The sequence below is a fragment of the Bombus vosnesenskii genome, unplaced genomic scaffold (assembly GCF_011952255.1).
Source record: "Bombus vosnesenskii isolate JDL3184/JDL3185 unplaced genomic scaffold, Bvos_JDL3184-5_v1.1 scf7180000013339, whole genome shotgun sequence".
Classification (NCBI taxonomy): domain Eukaryota; kingdom Metazoa; phylum Arthropoda; class Insecta; order Hymenoptera; family Apidae; genus Bombus; species Bombus vosnesenskii.
In genome coordinates this window covers 2,075,914-2,093,986 of record NW_022882976.1, presented here as the reverse complement: position 1 = coordinate 2,093,986, position 18,073 = coordinate 2,075,914, and the positions used below count along the sequence as shown (strand labels likewise).

Below are 18,073 nucleotides of genomic sequence, written 5' to 3'. Positions count from 1 at the left end.
GGTGCCACGCTGACGTAGACTACAATCCTGGAATAAATTTACAGTTCCCCGTATTCGGTTAATACCGTGCTTGTCTTATCTCACCAGCAATTTCACTGGTTTTCCAAGCGAATGCAGCGATAACCGTTTCTCATTCCCGTTAATGTACAGTTTCGTGGTGTTCGGAAGAACTTTCCGGAAGTGAAATGTAATTCGTTAAAACCTACAGGCTCATAGACTACCGGCCCAACGAAGCTTCGATCGTATCTCGTATTCAATTGTATCTCCAAGTGGAAAATCAATGAATATTAACAAGGAAATAAGATGAATTCGACGATTACAGTATTCCTATCGTCCAGTATAGTTTCGTCGATTAACACCTCGAGCTTCTATTTCGCTCAGTTTCTACTTAACACGATTAAAGGTACCTATAGTCTCAAATTCATATCTGAAATAAATATGGAAACATTTTGAAATAAAACGTTCTTCAAGATTTTATGATAAGCAGGTATATCATGACAGTCCGTAACGATCGAGAAATTGAGGAAATCCTTCGAAATCACGTGATTTCTAAAGATACTCGGAATATTTTAGTTGGGTAACCCTCGTCAGAAGTTTACTTGCACGTCCCATTTTACGCAGATAGAATGAATCACTCCTGTCCTTTCGGTTCGCTGACTATACTGTGTGTTTTTCATTCCAGGTACTATACCAGGGATCGACGAAGCGATCGACCAAATATCTTCCTTTCTGGATTCGATGACGAACTTTATTCCATTCTGGTACCACTTACGGTTTACATCCGTAATTTTACGACCTTGCTCCATGCTTGCGATGCTGAAATCCACGCAACTGTGAGAACGAGAGACCCTCCGTTCCGACCTAGAATTCAGGACGCTTTGAGCAACGAACCACAAAGCTCGTGTCACCGACGCGATGTTATGATAAATAGATTTTCAGCTACCAAGGGATGCGACTTGATTTGTTATTTCTTAAATATTTTGTCGGTATTTCGTGAGACAAGTATTTTCCAATTAAAATAATGAATTTGTTCAGAAAATTGTAAAAATAAAATGGTTAAAGATAACATACACTACATTGAAAATGTTTATATCTGGTGCTTACATCATTTGAAAATCATGACAGATACATTTCCACTGATTTTTAAATTTTAAGTATCACTTCGGGATTTAAAGAATAATATTTTTAAAATTATGTAAAGAGTGAGAGAGTGACAAAGGGTATTTATTTTGAAGCTCTTTTATTCATTCCATTTAAATTTTGACACGTTGCCCAATAAACCACCACCAAATATATCAAAAAGAAAAGTCAATAAACTAATAACATTTTCTGCTTGGTCCGACCTATTGCAGGGAAGTCATGAAAGAGAGAAGAACAACAAAGTGTGCACGCGCGTTCACGTTTAGATAACGTTGATGGGTTCTCATAATACGTAGTCGAAGCATCGGTAAGAAAATGTCGTCGTCCTTGCTCTCTCGCATCGATCCCAATTTTCGCAGCGTGCCCGTAGAGTTCTCACATAGTAATTTCTCGTATCTGACATAGCTCGTAAATTGGAAAACAGACGGTCGGAAACGCGATGACACAAACATTAAAACGAGCCAACGAGAACGTCTGTTCACGAGGGAAAGATAAAGAAAACTAGAAACCGCATTTTCCTTGTGACTAGTTTCAGATAACACAGTCGTTCCCGCGAGAGAATTAAAAATTAACACGGTTAAAATTTTAACAAACGAAATCGGGAGTCTGCTTGACTCACCACTAAATTAATCACCGGTTATCAACGATCGGGCGATATGAATGAAATGTAAATGGCTGTGTTCGCGAAACTAGTAAAAGTTGCTCGAACTGCCTCATTTTTCATAGAAAAGGGGACAAAAATTGCCAGGCCACTTAAAAGGGATAATTGATGCGGAACAAAGTCCTTTTAGGGTTTATCTTGTTCTTAAATAACCCGCACGACGCTGCTCCATGCCCTCCTAACGCTTAAGTTCGCTAAAATAAATTGACTGGAACTGTTACGCACCTTCTAAAAATCTGAACGAACCTAGGACACGGAGCTACCAAATCGCGTTAAACCTCGAGCACTTTAGGTGTCATTTCATGTTACCTACGATTTTAAATGCTTTCTAATTCTTTCTAAAATCTGTTGGCGTGAAATTAAATAAGTAGTATCAAAATCAGAAAATCAACAAAATTGTATTCATCATATTGTTTCCAAACAGTCATCATGACTGTATATCGTCTGTAGGTAAAGTATAATTTCAGAAGACATGATAAACATTATTGTGAATAAATATCCCTAAATATATGAAATTCTTCCACGAAAAATTATCTCAATGACCAGATATGTGTACGTGTATCATTCTGTCATACAAACATAAAAAATAATTACGAATCTTTTTCTGATCTTAATAAATTCATCTCTGTAAAATGTAATTCTATCTCGTTATATGTTCTAATCAAATTTAAAGAACCGATTTAATTGTCGAAGGTAAATTCATTTAAACCACGAATCATTCTATTTCAAAAGCTGGAAATCGGAGGATCGCAACGCGACGAACAAAGCGCAATCTTTTTGCTATATTCGACATCTGCCCGGATACAGCAACGCATTATTTGCCAGTCAAAGTTGATGCACCTGCGGGATTCCACGTATTTGTATGCATACATGAGGTACGGACTGCGGGCGATCTAATTCTAATCCAAACATTTCCGGTCCATTGACGACGCATGTCTTCCATTAATGGACTATTTCATTACTGAATCGTACCGCGACTGGAAATATTGAATGCGATCGAATCAGCCTCGAACTGCAATTTAATATCGACCGGAGAGATAATATCTTTCGATATCGGGATGATTAACGATACGCTTGCTTCGATAAATAACGTTCGGCATTAATTAGTAAATAAGTGAAATATGATGAACTGTTCCGAAATATATGTTAATATTATGCAAAAGGCGGACAATATCGAAATAATTGTTTGCAATACGAGCAATGTTTTAATGAAGATAAAACGACACACGGTGCGTTAATTGTTATCTTTCGGTGGAGGACGTTGCATGCGGCCAACAACATTCCGACGAACGGAAAAATGTAATTATTCGTAATGCGTACACTAGTGACTATTAATATTCATTCCGCGATTCCTGTAACCGTAACTGTGTATTTCACGCATTTCAATAAAAACAAGCGAATAAAACGATTCTGCCTCCTCCATTTTAATATTACCTAAACGATCGATAATATCGCATCGCGTTACGCTCTAACGAGTGAACAAATTTCAAAAGGATTCTTCGAGCCCTCGATTAATTTCAGAGATTTGTTACCTTACTTGTATATTTCAATCATAAAATTGCGACACTTACAAAATGTGAAGCGATACTCATTTCCTTCGATTTAACCAAGTTCAAAGGGCCCATAAGGTTACAAGCTCGTTCAAAGCACACTTTAAAGGCCGGAAAGCTGATTCGTGATCCACCAACGAGTAATCTCGACAATTTGCGTGAAGATCGAGGGACATGCACGGACACCGACACGCTCGCGTCATCCAATGTGATTTATATGACACGTCCCGTTATAATGCCGCTCAACCATAATGCAATTCTAGGGGCTGGAAGCGCAGGAAGTGACATGAAGAGCAACACCACGTGGTAACCACCGCGCGCGGTTCGCCAATGACCTCTTATTCCGGCTATGGCCACTATCGTGCGGCAACATCAAATACCGATAGCTAAAGAACGTCATGATAAAAAATTCGCTGATGAAAAAACGTATTCGTTATGTGTACGGAAGATATTATCCCTCTTATACAGGATAGTGTTAGCAGTGGATTAAAGCTATTTGTTGATTATATTATGAAAAACTCGAGACACGAAAATACCTTGGGATTAATTAGCGATATTCGTTTCTCCGTTGGTAACGCGAGCTAGCTTTGCTAAAATCGAGCAGAGGTATCGGAGCTAAGGTTAATAATAATAATCAGTCGAGTACTGTTATACAAAATAGGAAACAAGCGAAGAAAGAGGAACGAGAGAGGCAAGCAGGAAATCTAATGGGATTAGGATCTCGATGAGCCGGGATAATACGAAACAGGGGTGTGTTTTCTCAAGGGAAAAGTGGCGTACGTGGAATTTCAGATTTCGGAGCTAGCTCGGGAAACCAAAATGGTACCGTGGCAAACGAGCCCTGGAACAATTCACGCGAACGAAAATTTCCCGATAAGACGAGTTTGTTACGCCAACGAAAGTTTCGAAAATATGTTCGAACGTATATCTGAGGTCATCTCGCCAAGAATTGTCAAATAAATCTAACAGCTAATTACGAAGAATAAACGACTTGAATTGAGATCGTTTCTCGCCGAAATTGATCCTATTTTCTGGGAAGCACACGACAAGGGATGAAAAAGGAGATGAATGACTTGGTAGGTAAGAATAGGAGGAAGAACCACGAACGAGAAAGATAATCGCGGCGGTCGTAGGCATCCCAGAAAGTTATAAGAACCGGAGACCGCAGTTTACTCGATTTGACGAGTGAATACTCGTGTTACATCCGAATCGCTTTCAGCCTCCTTCCACCTATTTCATACCCTCGTTTCCCTTCCTACGATTCAGGGTAAAGTATGCGCCATCTACGTTGAATTTCAAACGATGCTGCAAATCGAACGAAGCCCTCCATGAATCTTTTCATTCGAATACCGCAGCGCTGACGATGCCACTGGAGAAGTTGGTTGTCAAGCTTGCTGAAAAGGGCAGGTTACCCTCGACGTTTGAATGACGTAAGAGTGACAGAGGTGATCGAAGCCGATAAATCGTGATAAATGTCGGAAAATGACGGAAAAATAATATGAAAACAATGAAAGAACGATTCGAGAGATTCGATTAATTTTAATTGCGTGTAAAATTTAATTTGCCCTAGTATTGTGTGACAGTTTTTAACGCCAAGCGTAAATGATTATTTCTCGCAAGTGAAAATTATAATCTTAGAATACGACAATTTCGAGAGGCAGCAGAATATCGTACGAGCATTAAATCCCAAGAACAATTAAAAACATAAATTTTCCTGAACCAATTCGTGTTCGTTCTTTTTTTTTTAAATAAAAGAAAAGTTACGTGTTTTCAATGGTCGCCTGCGTAATCCTGACAAATCGTAGGGATCGATCATAAAAATGAAAACACACGGGACGAGATCAATCGCAATATTTTTCGCACCGTCCCTATCAATTCATATCGCCGATAAGAGAACTTAACGAAATTCCAATCGATCTCTCATCACAGTAAACGTTGCAGGAAAAGTATTGTCCTACTAGTATTTCGACATCAAGGCGGCGTACGATATCGAGATAGGATTCAATCGTCGCAATAGTTTACGGATCGAAAACCGACACACGATTAAACTATAATTTCTATCTAGAATCAAAGGAGGGAGGTAATTGTGGAAATTCGAGCACGTGCAACGTCGTAACGCGGCTACTTGTAAAATTATACGAATACCTCTGGGATTCTAACCGAATATTTGCGACTGATACTTAATCATAAATTTGTACGATCTATTCGAACAACAAGAACAAGAAGAAAAGCGGCATCAATTCGAATAAACCATTCTTCGATATTTTTAGTTCACGCATATTCGTACAATATATGATACATTGGACAAAATAAAAGGTATGAATGGAAAGACAATTTGTTTTCAGTTAAAAGTCAAGGTGTTTAGTTATCAACAAGGATTGATTCGTGCAAGGATTCTTTTGTGTTCACACGTTTTGTCTACTTACATGTCTCGTGTCAGCCGCAAGAAGGGGCGTGTGTGCCTGCAACAATGAGTGCCCAGAAAATTAGACTGTGAAACCCCAATAGAATTCTTATTTGCTTTCTAGAGTTTCATGCTTCAGAAAAGACTCTGATTCATTCGTCGCCGAGGACACGAATTCCCCGAGCCAAAGCATGCTATCATGCGATAACACGCGCCGGGAAGGGGTCATGCAAGGGAGCAAGAGTGAAACTGCCTTTTGACCAGCAATTAAATCTAACGCAGGCTTTTTAAAACATTTCTCTCCGATCGCTATCTATGAAACAATATGTACTTTTCAAAGAAAAACAAAAAGATTTCTTTTAAACTTGCATTCGCCGAAGAAGCTGAAAATTTGTAGAGCTACAATTTTACTTGTAACCTGAAAAAGTTAAAAGCGAAGCTGTAACGTCCGTGATATTCGATATCGAATTAAATTTTAACTCGGTTTAATGATATTCGGCGTGAAACAAAAACAAGATAGAACGTAAATTAAATATTAAATAACTAAGTATATTTGTCCCATATCGTAACGATGAAAGTAAATTAACTCTGATAGTTTAAAATGTAAATTTTACTTTTTTTCGAAAATGCGAAGGAACAAAAGAAAAGCTGATTCGGTAGTTTCCCTCGTAGAATATCATGTGAAAAACGGTAACGCAAAATTTCTCGAGGAAATTTAACATGTTAACTGGAAAAGTTTGTAATCGAACGGCAATTCGAGTTCTCGAATTTCCTTTTACAGGGTCCGTGTTCTACGGAAATATGTTTCCATCAATTCTCGAAAAATCGCTTAGCGAATCGACATCCTGCAAGTTTTCTAATAAGTTTGAATTTCGCAATTTGACCAGTTACACTTCCACCTTGGATTTTTCCTGTTCTTAACTGTATCTCATTGGTTTCCATCAAAGAACCAGACGATATGATCTATTGCTTTGTCCGCTTATCGATGCATGATCAAACAGCTACTCTACAATACATCGGTTGTGTACACACATTTTTGTGGAACATTTAGATGGAACCTCTTAAATGCGATGCGCCACTATAGTGGCTCACTTTACTGACTCATTCGCTCGCCGTTTGAACTAAATGATCTTTTTCATTTGACAGTGTTATGACAGTGTTAACTATATATACAGACAGAATATATAGTCTTTGTTTTTGATATGCAACTGTCAGATATCAGTTGTTGCTTTCCATTAAAATAAATATATCATTATTAGATGCTCTTTTTAACATGCCGATCCGTATCCGTATAATTTTTTAAAATCTTCAACCTCAAAATGTCGCTACAAAATAGAAAATGAAGAGCAATGTGAAAAACACTATGGCGCCGTAAGTGAAAATTGTGACGTGAGTCTATGTGTCGTACCGTGCTTTAAAACATATCACACTCAATTGTATTATTAATTATTAAAGTAAATTATTAAAGTTGAAGTATATGCATCATAAAAGAAAAATTATAATTTCATTATCAAAAACTTCATTCGCACATTGCAGTGCTGTATCGTTTCCGCGTAATTCGCGTCAAACTCTGCCGTACAGAGAAACAACCCCGCACAAAATTCAACCGTACCTAAGAGATTAAATACCGTTCTCCACAGTGTACCATTGGATTCGCTCGTTGAAGAAAGAATAATCGCAATTGCTACACGTAACATTGCTTAATTACGCTTTTGATTAAACGTTCGTTTCGGTTGAAGTTGAATTACGTAAAAGAGCGCTTCAGAAAAGAATATTTATTTTCACTTTGAAAATTACACATCCCAATTCCGTTTCTTTTCACACCGATAGCCTCCATTAGAAAGTAGTTCCTCTGATTGATGAATCCGTCGCGAATATTTCACTCTCTAGCTGGAAAACAAGCGTGATCGTCGCAACGAGGAAAAGATCTCCATCAACGGAACGAGAAGAGATAAAACGAGGTTATGGGGCTCGTTATCACTGGGACGGAAAGGAAAGGGGGAAGCCACAGTTGCACCTACTCCGCTACTCGACGAGATGATCGAAATGAATCACCAACCTCGTCTCATTTCCATCGTGTTCCCAAGTCCTATTCTTATCTTGTCATTTTGTCCCCTGTTTCTCTCTGCGGAGCCAATTCTAATCGTAATTTATTGAAACTTGAATCGATTCGTGCTGGTTGTACGCAAACGCGAATGTCTAACGAGTCCTTCGGGTGCTATTGCCATAGAGTGAAATGTATTATGCCGACGTCTGTATGCGGACCATTCAGTTTGAGCCCTTCATTATTAAAACATTTATGTAACGGTCTCGAATCTGACAATCGACATTTATACAGAAACGTTCGCAAAATGAATCGCGTCCCAGTACGTTTGTACCCAAGAGTACAACCCCATAGGTATTTTGCCATCTCGAATAGCGGCAAAATTAATTAAACGCTGATAACAGGAAGTTTTGCAAGAACAATCGAAGTTGTATCAGCGAATGGTAAATCGGATCGATCCTCGCCAAGCTGTTGCCTTTGTCGTGGTTTCGAATGGCCGCATCCCAGAATTTGATCTCATAACGATAAATAAAAACGCCGCGAAATAACAATAGGCCAAAAATAATAGACGGATAATTTCCTCACTTCGTAACGTCGAGAACAATGAAAAACCTCTTCTGGTGAGTGCAATGGGAGGAAGATGGCTACCATCGTTTGCTACCTCCGTCAAACCACTCCCTTCACTTTAATCCGCCCCGATTCCCATCCCTTTCAAGCGGAAACGATAAGAAGTCAAGAAGACTTCTCCAATTCCATCGGGAAATAATTGACTGAAAATAAAACGGGACAACCTTGGAGGGAGTCGAGGTGGCTGATCTTGAAAAAGAATCGGCAAGGTAGGAAGTGAAAGTTCATTCAACAAGTACTCCCCAGATGGAGGAGAAACCATGCTAATACAATTGCTTTGCGATGGAAACCAGACGTTTTTGTTATTCATGAATCCACTAGACGATATCAGAGTTTACGCCCACTGCGAACTTGTCGGCGCGCTTAAACGGTGAAATTTAATCGAGCAGACACCCCGAGAATCAATAAAATATCGAGTGCAATAAATTCGATTTTCACCTTTTAAGGTAAAGAAACAGATGATCTCTTGGAAGCGAAAGGACATTGAAGAGCAATTTTCACCGGATTTTTGAAAGAAAATGTATTCAGAGAAAAGTGTGTAACGTTGAATAGATATACCTATCGTTGGAAAAGAAAGTCGATAACTAGGGGATTTTACGACGAAATCCCGTCGTTCTTGTTATTCATAGAGCTGCCATGCGAAATATGAATTGATGCACTCTAACGCGTATAAGCGCACTTATGTATAGAAAATATGCAAACCCTGTGGATAAAACTGAATATGGAATATCCGTATTCGTGTTACGACACTATGAAATATTCGGTATTTCCTCTCGTGTATAGCCAAACTAATTGTGTATACAAAAAGCGACAAATTAAACGGTGAAATTGCACTTCGCTTGCATAAAGCTGCTTTTTTAGTTTTAGTACAATTGTTTAAGCAAATTTACAAATATGAACATTTTTGGTTTGACGTTAAGAGATAAAAGATTACGTTATTATGAGACAAATTACATTTATAACATAAACAGGGATTTCGTCGTTATTACTGAGATTTAAAACCTACGTGCGTTTGTATCTCTATTAAGAATTATTTTTTATACTCTCCATTTTAATTATGGTAAAATGGTCTTAATCAATCTCTTAGAAATCGAAACTTTATAATATTTGTAATTAGGTGTAATCGACTATTTTTCATACTCTGATATCTAAAGATTATCAAATATTTAAATATACAGTCGATGTGTCCATATTATTTATATAAAAACCTTAAAACTCTGCAACACGTGAGCTTTCGAAAAATCAATTTCAATAAATATTCTCCATAAAATACTTCAATTGAAACGACACGTTTCTCCATCAAAGGGACTCTTCACTTGGAAACCGAGTATTAGAGTTTCATCTCTATTTTTCTGGAATACCTACTATGTTTTCACAGCAAAGTGTGCAGTGAGAAACAAATGGGAAATAACACGTTACTATTTCGTAAAAGTAACTTGTAAACAATTCAGTCGTCTGCCATTTTGTACCACCTCAGACGATTTACACGATGATTCCATTGACTGTTCGAATATTTCTGTACGCAATTTCTCGTATCTCGCATTCAATCTTCGATTTTCCCGTGGGAAAAGCGCAGCTTTCCAACCTGGAAATACTATAGTTCACGCGCGTGCAAAAATAAAATAGAATCACTGCGAAACAAATATCGTTCTCTTCGCTGGATATAATCGGATCATTATTTAGCGAATTTATTATTTTAACGAACATCGAATTTCTTTTATTTCTTTCGCATAATATATAAATTCATTTATGATTTCCTAAAACTAAATTTAACTATTTTTAATAAGGAAGCCATTTATTCTATCACATTAATTTCATTCAATACAAAATAATCAATTTCCTTCCTTTTACGACAAAAAAAATTAGATTTGTTTCCATTAACGTATTTCTCAGAGTAAAGTGAGAGAACGCTGCGTCGTCATAGTTGTTTGAAAACAAGAACAAGAAAAAAATGGTAAACGGCCACGAAATGAATTTTCTTCTGGAAACTCGTTTGAGGAAGCATCTAGCTTCGCTTCTAACCGAAGAGTAAAAAAGAGCAAGACAAGAAATTTGTGACGAGGAAGATGAGGATAGAGGACCGAGAATAGAAAAGACAGTGCAGGCCTGAATGGTAATTAATTACCAGAGACCACTCGCTGTCGCCGGAAGCTCTCGATTCGCGATGCACGGTGGAATATGAAATTCAATTAGCTTGTACGTGAGCGCACTTCCGAATCCACAGAATTAGGAGCACTGTTCGTAAGCTTCTTCCACGATTTTCCGAAAACTTTTTCTACTCATGACGCTGGGAATTAACTTCCCTGAATTTTTTTCTTTATGTAATTAGGATAATTTGTTGTTCGATCTCTCGCAGTGGTGCATCCGTATTAGTAATACAGTTCGTCACAACGATCGAAATATATTCGTTCGAATGCTTGCTCCAATTTGTTTACGCGTTTATCCTCGCGAATTACGTATATTCTCGTTTGCCTCGTAAGAAAATTAGCATGGTTTCAGTCCAGGAAAAATTTTCGGGAAAGCGTTTCGTTCAACGGATACGACCCCATCATTTGATATTCCCTCAGTGCCCCTGCGTTTTTACTGTGTATCTATCAAATATTTCATTTCGAACCAAAAGTAATAAAACTCATGGTGAAAGTAATCATCTACCTGAAGCAAGTACTCTACGCCGTTAACGGGAAAAGTTTCGTTTGCGTGTGTGCATACCTATTTGAACATACCTATCAAATCGTTTAATATAGTTGCACCATGTTCTACGTTTCGTTTGATGTAGGAAAATGGGAACATTTTAAGATCATTCGCGAGGAAAATTATCTTGCTTTGGTTTTAAAGCGTATTGGATAAACATTATCTCGTATTACGTATGAGACAATTGCAGTTCAAGATACTTTGATTTCCGTAGATTTCTTTTAATCTTCTAGTACCAAACCGGTTCGAACGAAGATTAGAGATGTAGCGGAAAAATGAAAATTACACAGTTATACGAGATACGATTTAACGAGCGTATAATTACTCAATTTTTACAGAAACGCATTAGTAATATCTCAGCTTTCTAATCAATCACGATAATTAAGAGACACGTCAACCGTAGTTTATCATCGGTTTATATTTTATCATTTTTTTACTTAAATTCTTTCCTTCTGTCTTTTTACACGGCAGATAATCACATCAGTGTATAATGTTACAAAGTTTAGATTCTTTACATTTTGCTTTTTTATTATCCGCGAAGGAAACAGGGCCCAAGAAACCGAATGCAGATGCAAACAAAAGTAGGAAGACCGTAGCCGTTTCATCGTTAATGTATTTCAATCCGCACGCACCACGACTGGTAAAGTCGTTTTCTTAGAAAATGGAATGATTCGGATTCGGCTACATTTCCACATTTATGGAATATCGATTTCCGGCCCCTCCGGTGGAAGAGACAGCCTGGAAGCTTCCGTATATTCACAGACTGAATTCGCCGAAGGCTAGACCGTGCTAAAACCATCGGAAACCGTAGTCGCGAATTCCGATCGATCAAGTTACAATACAAGAAGCGTCGTTAATGGCAACATTATTTTATAGTTGAGTCGTAAACTTTGTAGCAAAATTAATATATCCGAGTGTGACACAAATTAATCGATGTTTGAGCTGGTATAGTTTACTAAAAAAATATTTCAAACGAAAGTTTATTGTCGCTAAATAAAGAATACATTAATACAGAAAACAAGACGACACTGGTTTTTTTCAACAAAGAAACACTTCAAAAGCTTATTTTATATCAATATATCTTTCATTTAATATCAATGAACTTCAATTTAAAACTTTATAACGACTAACCTGTGTCATAGACTTGTATATGCATTTTTTTTTTTTTTTTTTTAGGTATTACAATTTCTAATAATACGGATATCATATAATAAATGAACGAATGAGAGTAAATTTCCTGGAAAATAATACTGATGATTTTTTTTAATATAGCAACCACAGTAAGACCGGAAGTTATCGTTCGGCTCAATGGCCAGCAGCTTTGACTTTTTAAGAATATGGTCTCCGATAGCTTCAGAGAACATCTTCAATCCGAGCTCCAAAAATTCCATCTAGGATGTACGTCGGCTGCTCCCGTATTTACATGCGCATTCTAAAAGAGATGTAAGCAAAATTGCCCGGGGTTTTGCGGGATCTCTACCCCTTGAACGTCGCGTACGTGTGTGCGGCAACTTTAAAACTCGGGAACAACTTCAGATGGTGCGGGAATAAAATATGATTCATTCCTCGCAGCGGGAAAGGCACGTAGGTAAATCCTTGCTGCAGATTTGAGAAATCTCCGGATATAATTCTCCCGCTCCTCCTCTGCGGCTTCCACCCGCCCCCATGCCACGCTAACATTCTATCGTATTCTATTTTGCAAATGTATAATTTAGACATTGAACGAATATTTCGATATAGCCTAAAATTTTGTGCAGAAAATACGTGACTTCTATGTTAAAGATTATCTTCCTCATTTCCATTCCCGTGAAATATTATTCGCTTCAAATAAAATTTTCCATATTCAAGAATAGGTAAAAATCAAATTCACCAAAGTTTCAATGTACTACGTGGCTTTATCTAAATCCTACAATTAAAATGTTCATAAAACAATCCCGAATTCCTCTGAGCCAATTACTAAATCACGTAGGATTACGGCGTTAATACAACAGTCAAAGGGGAATGCCTTTTTAACATGAAATTTAATTACGCATTATTCATCTTGCTGTCGTATCTGATAAGGTGGCGTAAAAGCCTCGTCCGGATTTCGTCTTTGATGTACTTTTTCGCTTTTTCCTCGCCGCAAGTCCGGTGAAAGTTTCAACTTCCAAATCCGATCAAAAGCTTTACACGGGTGTCAGCGCAGCTGGTGCTGTGCACGAAAGATTCGAGAACCTGTTCAGCAAAGTCGTTTAAGGAATTTATAAATTTTCGTCTTCTATGGCAATAAAATACCTACTTCATATAAAGCTTTGCTGTCGATGCTATTAAGAGCGTGGAATTTAGAAACAAAGTAATTACTCTTCAATTGCATCGACAAACATGTTTATTCAGATAAGATCAAGAGAAACGTTGATACAACGCGTAACAATTTCATCAACAGCTTATAATCAGACGAGACGATGGAAATCGCGTTAGATAACAAAGAGGCGGAATTCCTTTATAACGTATCTTCTACTGCACCGAAATGTCTTGTAATCACGCGACGATGTCTAAAGATAAAGCATTTTATCAATTCATTCTTATCGCGCGCGACAAGAACTACTCCCTCCGCAATAAACCGAAAGAATCTATCGGGAAAACTCGGAGAGAGTTTAAAAACGACCACGATCGTTGTCAATTATCGGGTGTACGTATATCTATCATATCTGGGAGAAACCGGGCAGACGAGTTAAATCGATTATAGTCAAGTCAGCCGTCCGAGATGCTTCTTGGTAATTGAAAGATGCCTTCAATCAGCGATACCTGAAACCATCGATGAAGAAATCATCTCGCCGATGCTCTACGTTCGTTTCCATCGTTTTTATTGGATGAATTTCCTCGTTTATATACAGGGTGATTCGTTTTCAGTTTATATATAGAGTGCTCCCTCGAATAACGCGGTTTCAATTATACGCGGATCATTTTTCTTTTTGATAGATCTTTTTCTTTTTTTTTTTTTTTCTTTACACGTATTTTGAATCAATTTATTTAGCATATCTTTACAACTTCTCCTATCATGACGAATAAGAGAAGTAAAAAAGAAGAGACTTCGTTCGTGTGAACTAATTCCTCAAAAATTACCGTTAGGTACAAGAAGCAGTGGCACCGGGTTCAAACACATAACGAACCATTATGGAACTTGGAAAAGAAATCAAACAACCAGAATGTCTCTGCGAACTACATAGCTACAGTTTCACCGCAGATATGCGTAAGAGCAAATGAATTCTTATCGTTTTCTTCTTCAAACAGTTTCTTAACTGCTTAAATTCAACGTTGCTGGTCGATGCATACTACAATGATTTCAAAAAGGTAAATTTACCTTTTCAATTTTAATGCAATCGCATTAAATCGCCTTACAGTGAAGAATAGTACATGTTATACACGTGCATTGGAAAAACATAAATGTGTTTATATATACATATGAGTATCTATGTACTTTACTTTTTATGGGAGGAAGGGCCTCCGCAACTACGCAGATTTCACTCTGTGCAGTCAGTTAGTGCTCTTAACCCCTGCGTTGTTCGAGAGAATACTTTATCAGAATCGAAAAAGTGGAGTTTATGGGACAACAAGATTGAAAAGTGCCATCGAAATTGTCAGGTAGACATTATTGGAATTTGTAAAATTTTATTCGAATGTAAATTCTGGCCAGCATCGACGACAATATACAAACGCAAAGAAAACAATAATGGTTAACAATAAATAATGATAAAACCGTATAAAAGGAACTACCTAGCTGTCAGGGACAGAGTCGGATCGGTAATAATCCTTGTTTCGTTGTGCTACGGGCAATAGGTTTGCGTCCCTATTACGATGGCTTGTTTATTATTCAAAGAGAGAAAAACGAGAGGGAAACTGAGCAGTATCGAATGGATTTACAATTTAATTGCCAACCGTATACTCCGTTATTACTTCTTAAACAATAACATTGCCATGTTTCGTCGAAACAAGAATCGCGTCCAGAACAGAGAGAAATTCACGCGATTGTTTTTCAGAGAACAGGAACAAAGCGGCAGGAGTCGATCATTGGCAGGTTAATTAATTAATTACTAATTGGTTAATTAATATCTTCGATGGTAAGTAATTTTCCGTCGAATAAAATGCAGAAACGAATGTTCATAAGCAAAACGCAGACATTTCCATCCATCTGTTCAATGTGTGTTTTACACATTCGTGCGAGAACGAGAAATGAAACACCAGGTATTCTCGCGTCAATTGTATACTCGTGGTTTAATCACGTTAATTTACCGCGAGCGCCATTTAGCCGATCACTTTTTTTCATTTCGATCGCAATGAATGATGCCACACGTGTCGTAATCGCAAATGCTTCCAGCATACAAGTGTGAACATTAACGAAATCGGCTTTGATTCTCGAATAATCCCGAACCCTCTTTCACCAGCACGTTCATTAATCCACGTTATCACCACACGGGAGATTCAAAAAGTATCGTTATATACGAATTCCAGTGGATCGTTACGACGAACACTGACAAATATTCCGGTACAGAGCCGGTGAAAACGACTCACGGTCCGACAAATAGGTCCGTGAGAGATAAGTCGCCGGTTACAAGTGGATGGTTACGGAACAATGAATGCGGAAGGACGGTCAGAAAAGGTCAAAGCCTGGCTGGTATTGGCTTTCGAGCCAGCAGCCTGGTCAGTGTCCGTCCGGTGAAATACGTCCGCGAATACGAACGGCCGTCCATTTGTCGCTTGTCCGTGTCTCCCTGTTCCACCCCCGGTGCTGGCTCATCCAGGCAGAGTACGTTCTCTCGGCCTCCGACTACTACTCCACGACCTGGTTGTTCTCCATTTCTCAGCCGATCTAATTTAACGAGAATGCCTGCCATGCACACCTACGAAACCTCAGAGGAGGTACAGAAAAGATCTATCTAAACAAATGTGTTCTTTGACCTCATTTCTTAAGGATTTTAGAGGCAGTCACTGATCACTTTAATTTTTAAATACTGTGACTATATGACTGTTCTTGACATAAACAAAAGTTTATAAAATATATTAACATAGTTATAAATGAAGAATTAATATCGTCAAAATTTTAACGCAGCTTCAGCTTGCAGAAAATATATACGAAGTATAATATTTATTATTATAATAAATGTAATGTAAACATATAATAATAATCTAAAAGCTGCTAAATTATTAATCGTCGTAATTGAAAAATCATTTTTGATAACATCGATAGAAATTGGATACTATCGCCCAACCTTATTATATATCACCTTCTATGCAAGTTCATTTGTGCTTGATCCTTTGTAACCTAATAACCATAATAGATCGAGAACTAACTTTTAGTTATTTTAACGTTATGAAACATGAAGGAATGACAACAGACTAACTTTTAAGTCTTATGTTTATTAAAATCACTGTGTATTTGGATCTGCAGAAACATTCCATATCTCAACATCACAATAATTTTTCTCTAAAATAACATAAAATAAAATAAAATATTACCCAACAATTCATGAATGCACTAAGGCTTCAAAGGTTTAAAAATATAACTTCATCCTTTTTTCGTTGAAGGATCAACATATTTTCACCCTCCTCCAAAGAATGGCTCTCGTAAACCAGGGTCGGTAATATGTTAACGGTAGAACTTAGAGGTTGGAAATGGACGGTTAGGAAGATGGTAGAGTGAGAGAAGCTTTCGATGCCAAACGGAAAGTCCAACAAGCGTGGTGGCTTAGTGGCTGTTTCCCTCACCCAGGTCATTATTCATGGCCTCAGAGCTCCTTGCATTCGCGCATTGACTTGTCTACGCGACAGTAGAAAAATAACTTTTATCGGTATCAGAAGAAAGGCATGTCAAACTCGTTCGAGCATCACTTTCATACGATTCACTGGATTTCAGCTCCGAAACGTTTCAGGTTTACTTCGATCATATAAAATATTGGCTAATACTTCCTTGTATGATATGTCGATATCACATAGAGAAAAGGGATAAATACGATTAAATTTATTACAGTCACCGAACGAATGTAATTCATAATCCCCGCGTTACACGCGAGATATACCACAAGTTTGTAATTCGATAGTACGATTTGAACCTTAGTAAGAATTAAGTTCAACAAAGAATCTCCGTGAGCAACGTGGAGACAGTGACGTAATGTTTCTAGGTGCACGATAAATTGGATCGTTCTTCCTCAGAGACTCTGTCTTGGTGCAAACTGACTTTTTCCTTCCTTCTTTTATCTCTGCTACTCTCGAAGCATGCCTGGGAAATGTACGGCCCTGGGAATCGTCCCGTCACTTCGAACTAGGAACGCTAACGATCCACCGAGTGCCAGTTGTTGTCCAACGTGAAAAGCAACACGGTAATCGTAAACGGCACCTCGCTGGAATCTAACCGTACTGCGCTTCTATTCCATGTAATTCGATCCCAACTTTCTGTTCCAGTACCATAATAAATTCAATAAATAAAGAAATTTTAGTTGCTCGCATAATATCGATATAATCGTAAAAATCGAGGAACATTCGATCGTAATTCTCCGTAATTAAGATAAGGTGTAGTACAAGTTACCATGTTAAAACATCAAAACGAATACTTCACCCATAAAATTACAACGATAACAGTTTGCTATTTCAAACGAAGTAACAAATAGAAAGTTACAGGCTAGAGCAGGTCAGGAAGAGTATATACAATAGCATTAAGATTCAAGTGGAACAGTTTACGGAAACTCTCAGCGAACCAATCAGAAAATAAGATATAACGGTGTCGTTGCATGTATTATTCATAGCGTCTCTTCGCCGACTGTAACTACGGCCCGTTGAAAATTTAAACCGATTCATGAAAATACACTTTCGATCAGACATTATCGTTGATTTGAACTAAGAGCATCATTTACGATAGTCGTATCATAATATCATTCCTCGAGCAACTGAACTACAAAATCTATATATTAGGATTCCTTCGAATC

The 18,073-nt window shown here is 37.8% G+C and overlaps 1 protein-coding gene across 10 annotated transcripts in view; it reads right to left on the bottom strand.

Annotated features, from left to right (window-relative positions):
• LOC117236049 (disks large 1 tumor suppressor protein-like) overlaps window positions 1-18,073 on the bottom strand; it is a 440,507-nt gene that overhangs the window by 22,247 nt on the left and 400,187 nt on the right. For 9 of the 10 annotated variants that reach the window (XM_033498652.1, XM_033498654.1, XM_033498657.1 and 6 more), the window contains one exon: window positions 5,778-5,813. The exons of the other annotated variant lie outside the window; for it this stretch is intronic. In XM_033498652.1, the coding sequence (XP_033354543.1) occupies window positions 5,778-5,813 (36 nt within the window). The remainder of the gene's footprint in view (window positions 1-5,777; window positions 5,814-18,073) is intronic. 10 annotated transcript variants of the gene reach the window in all.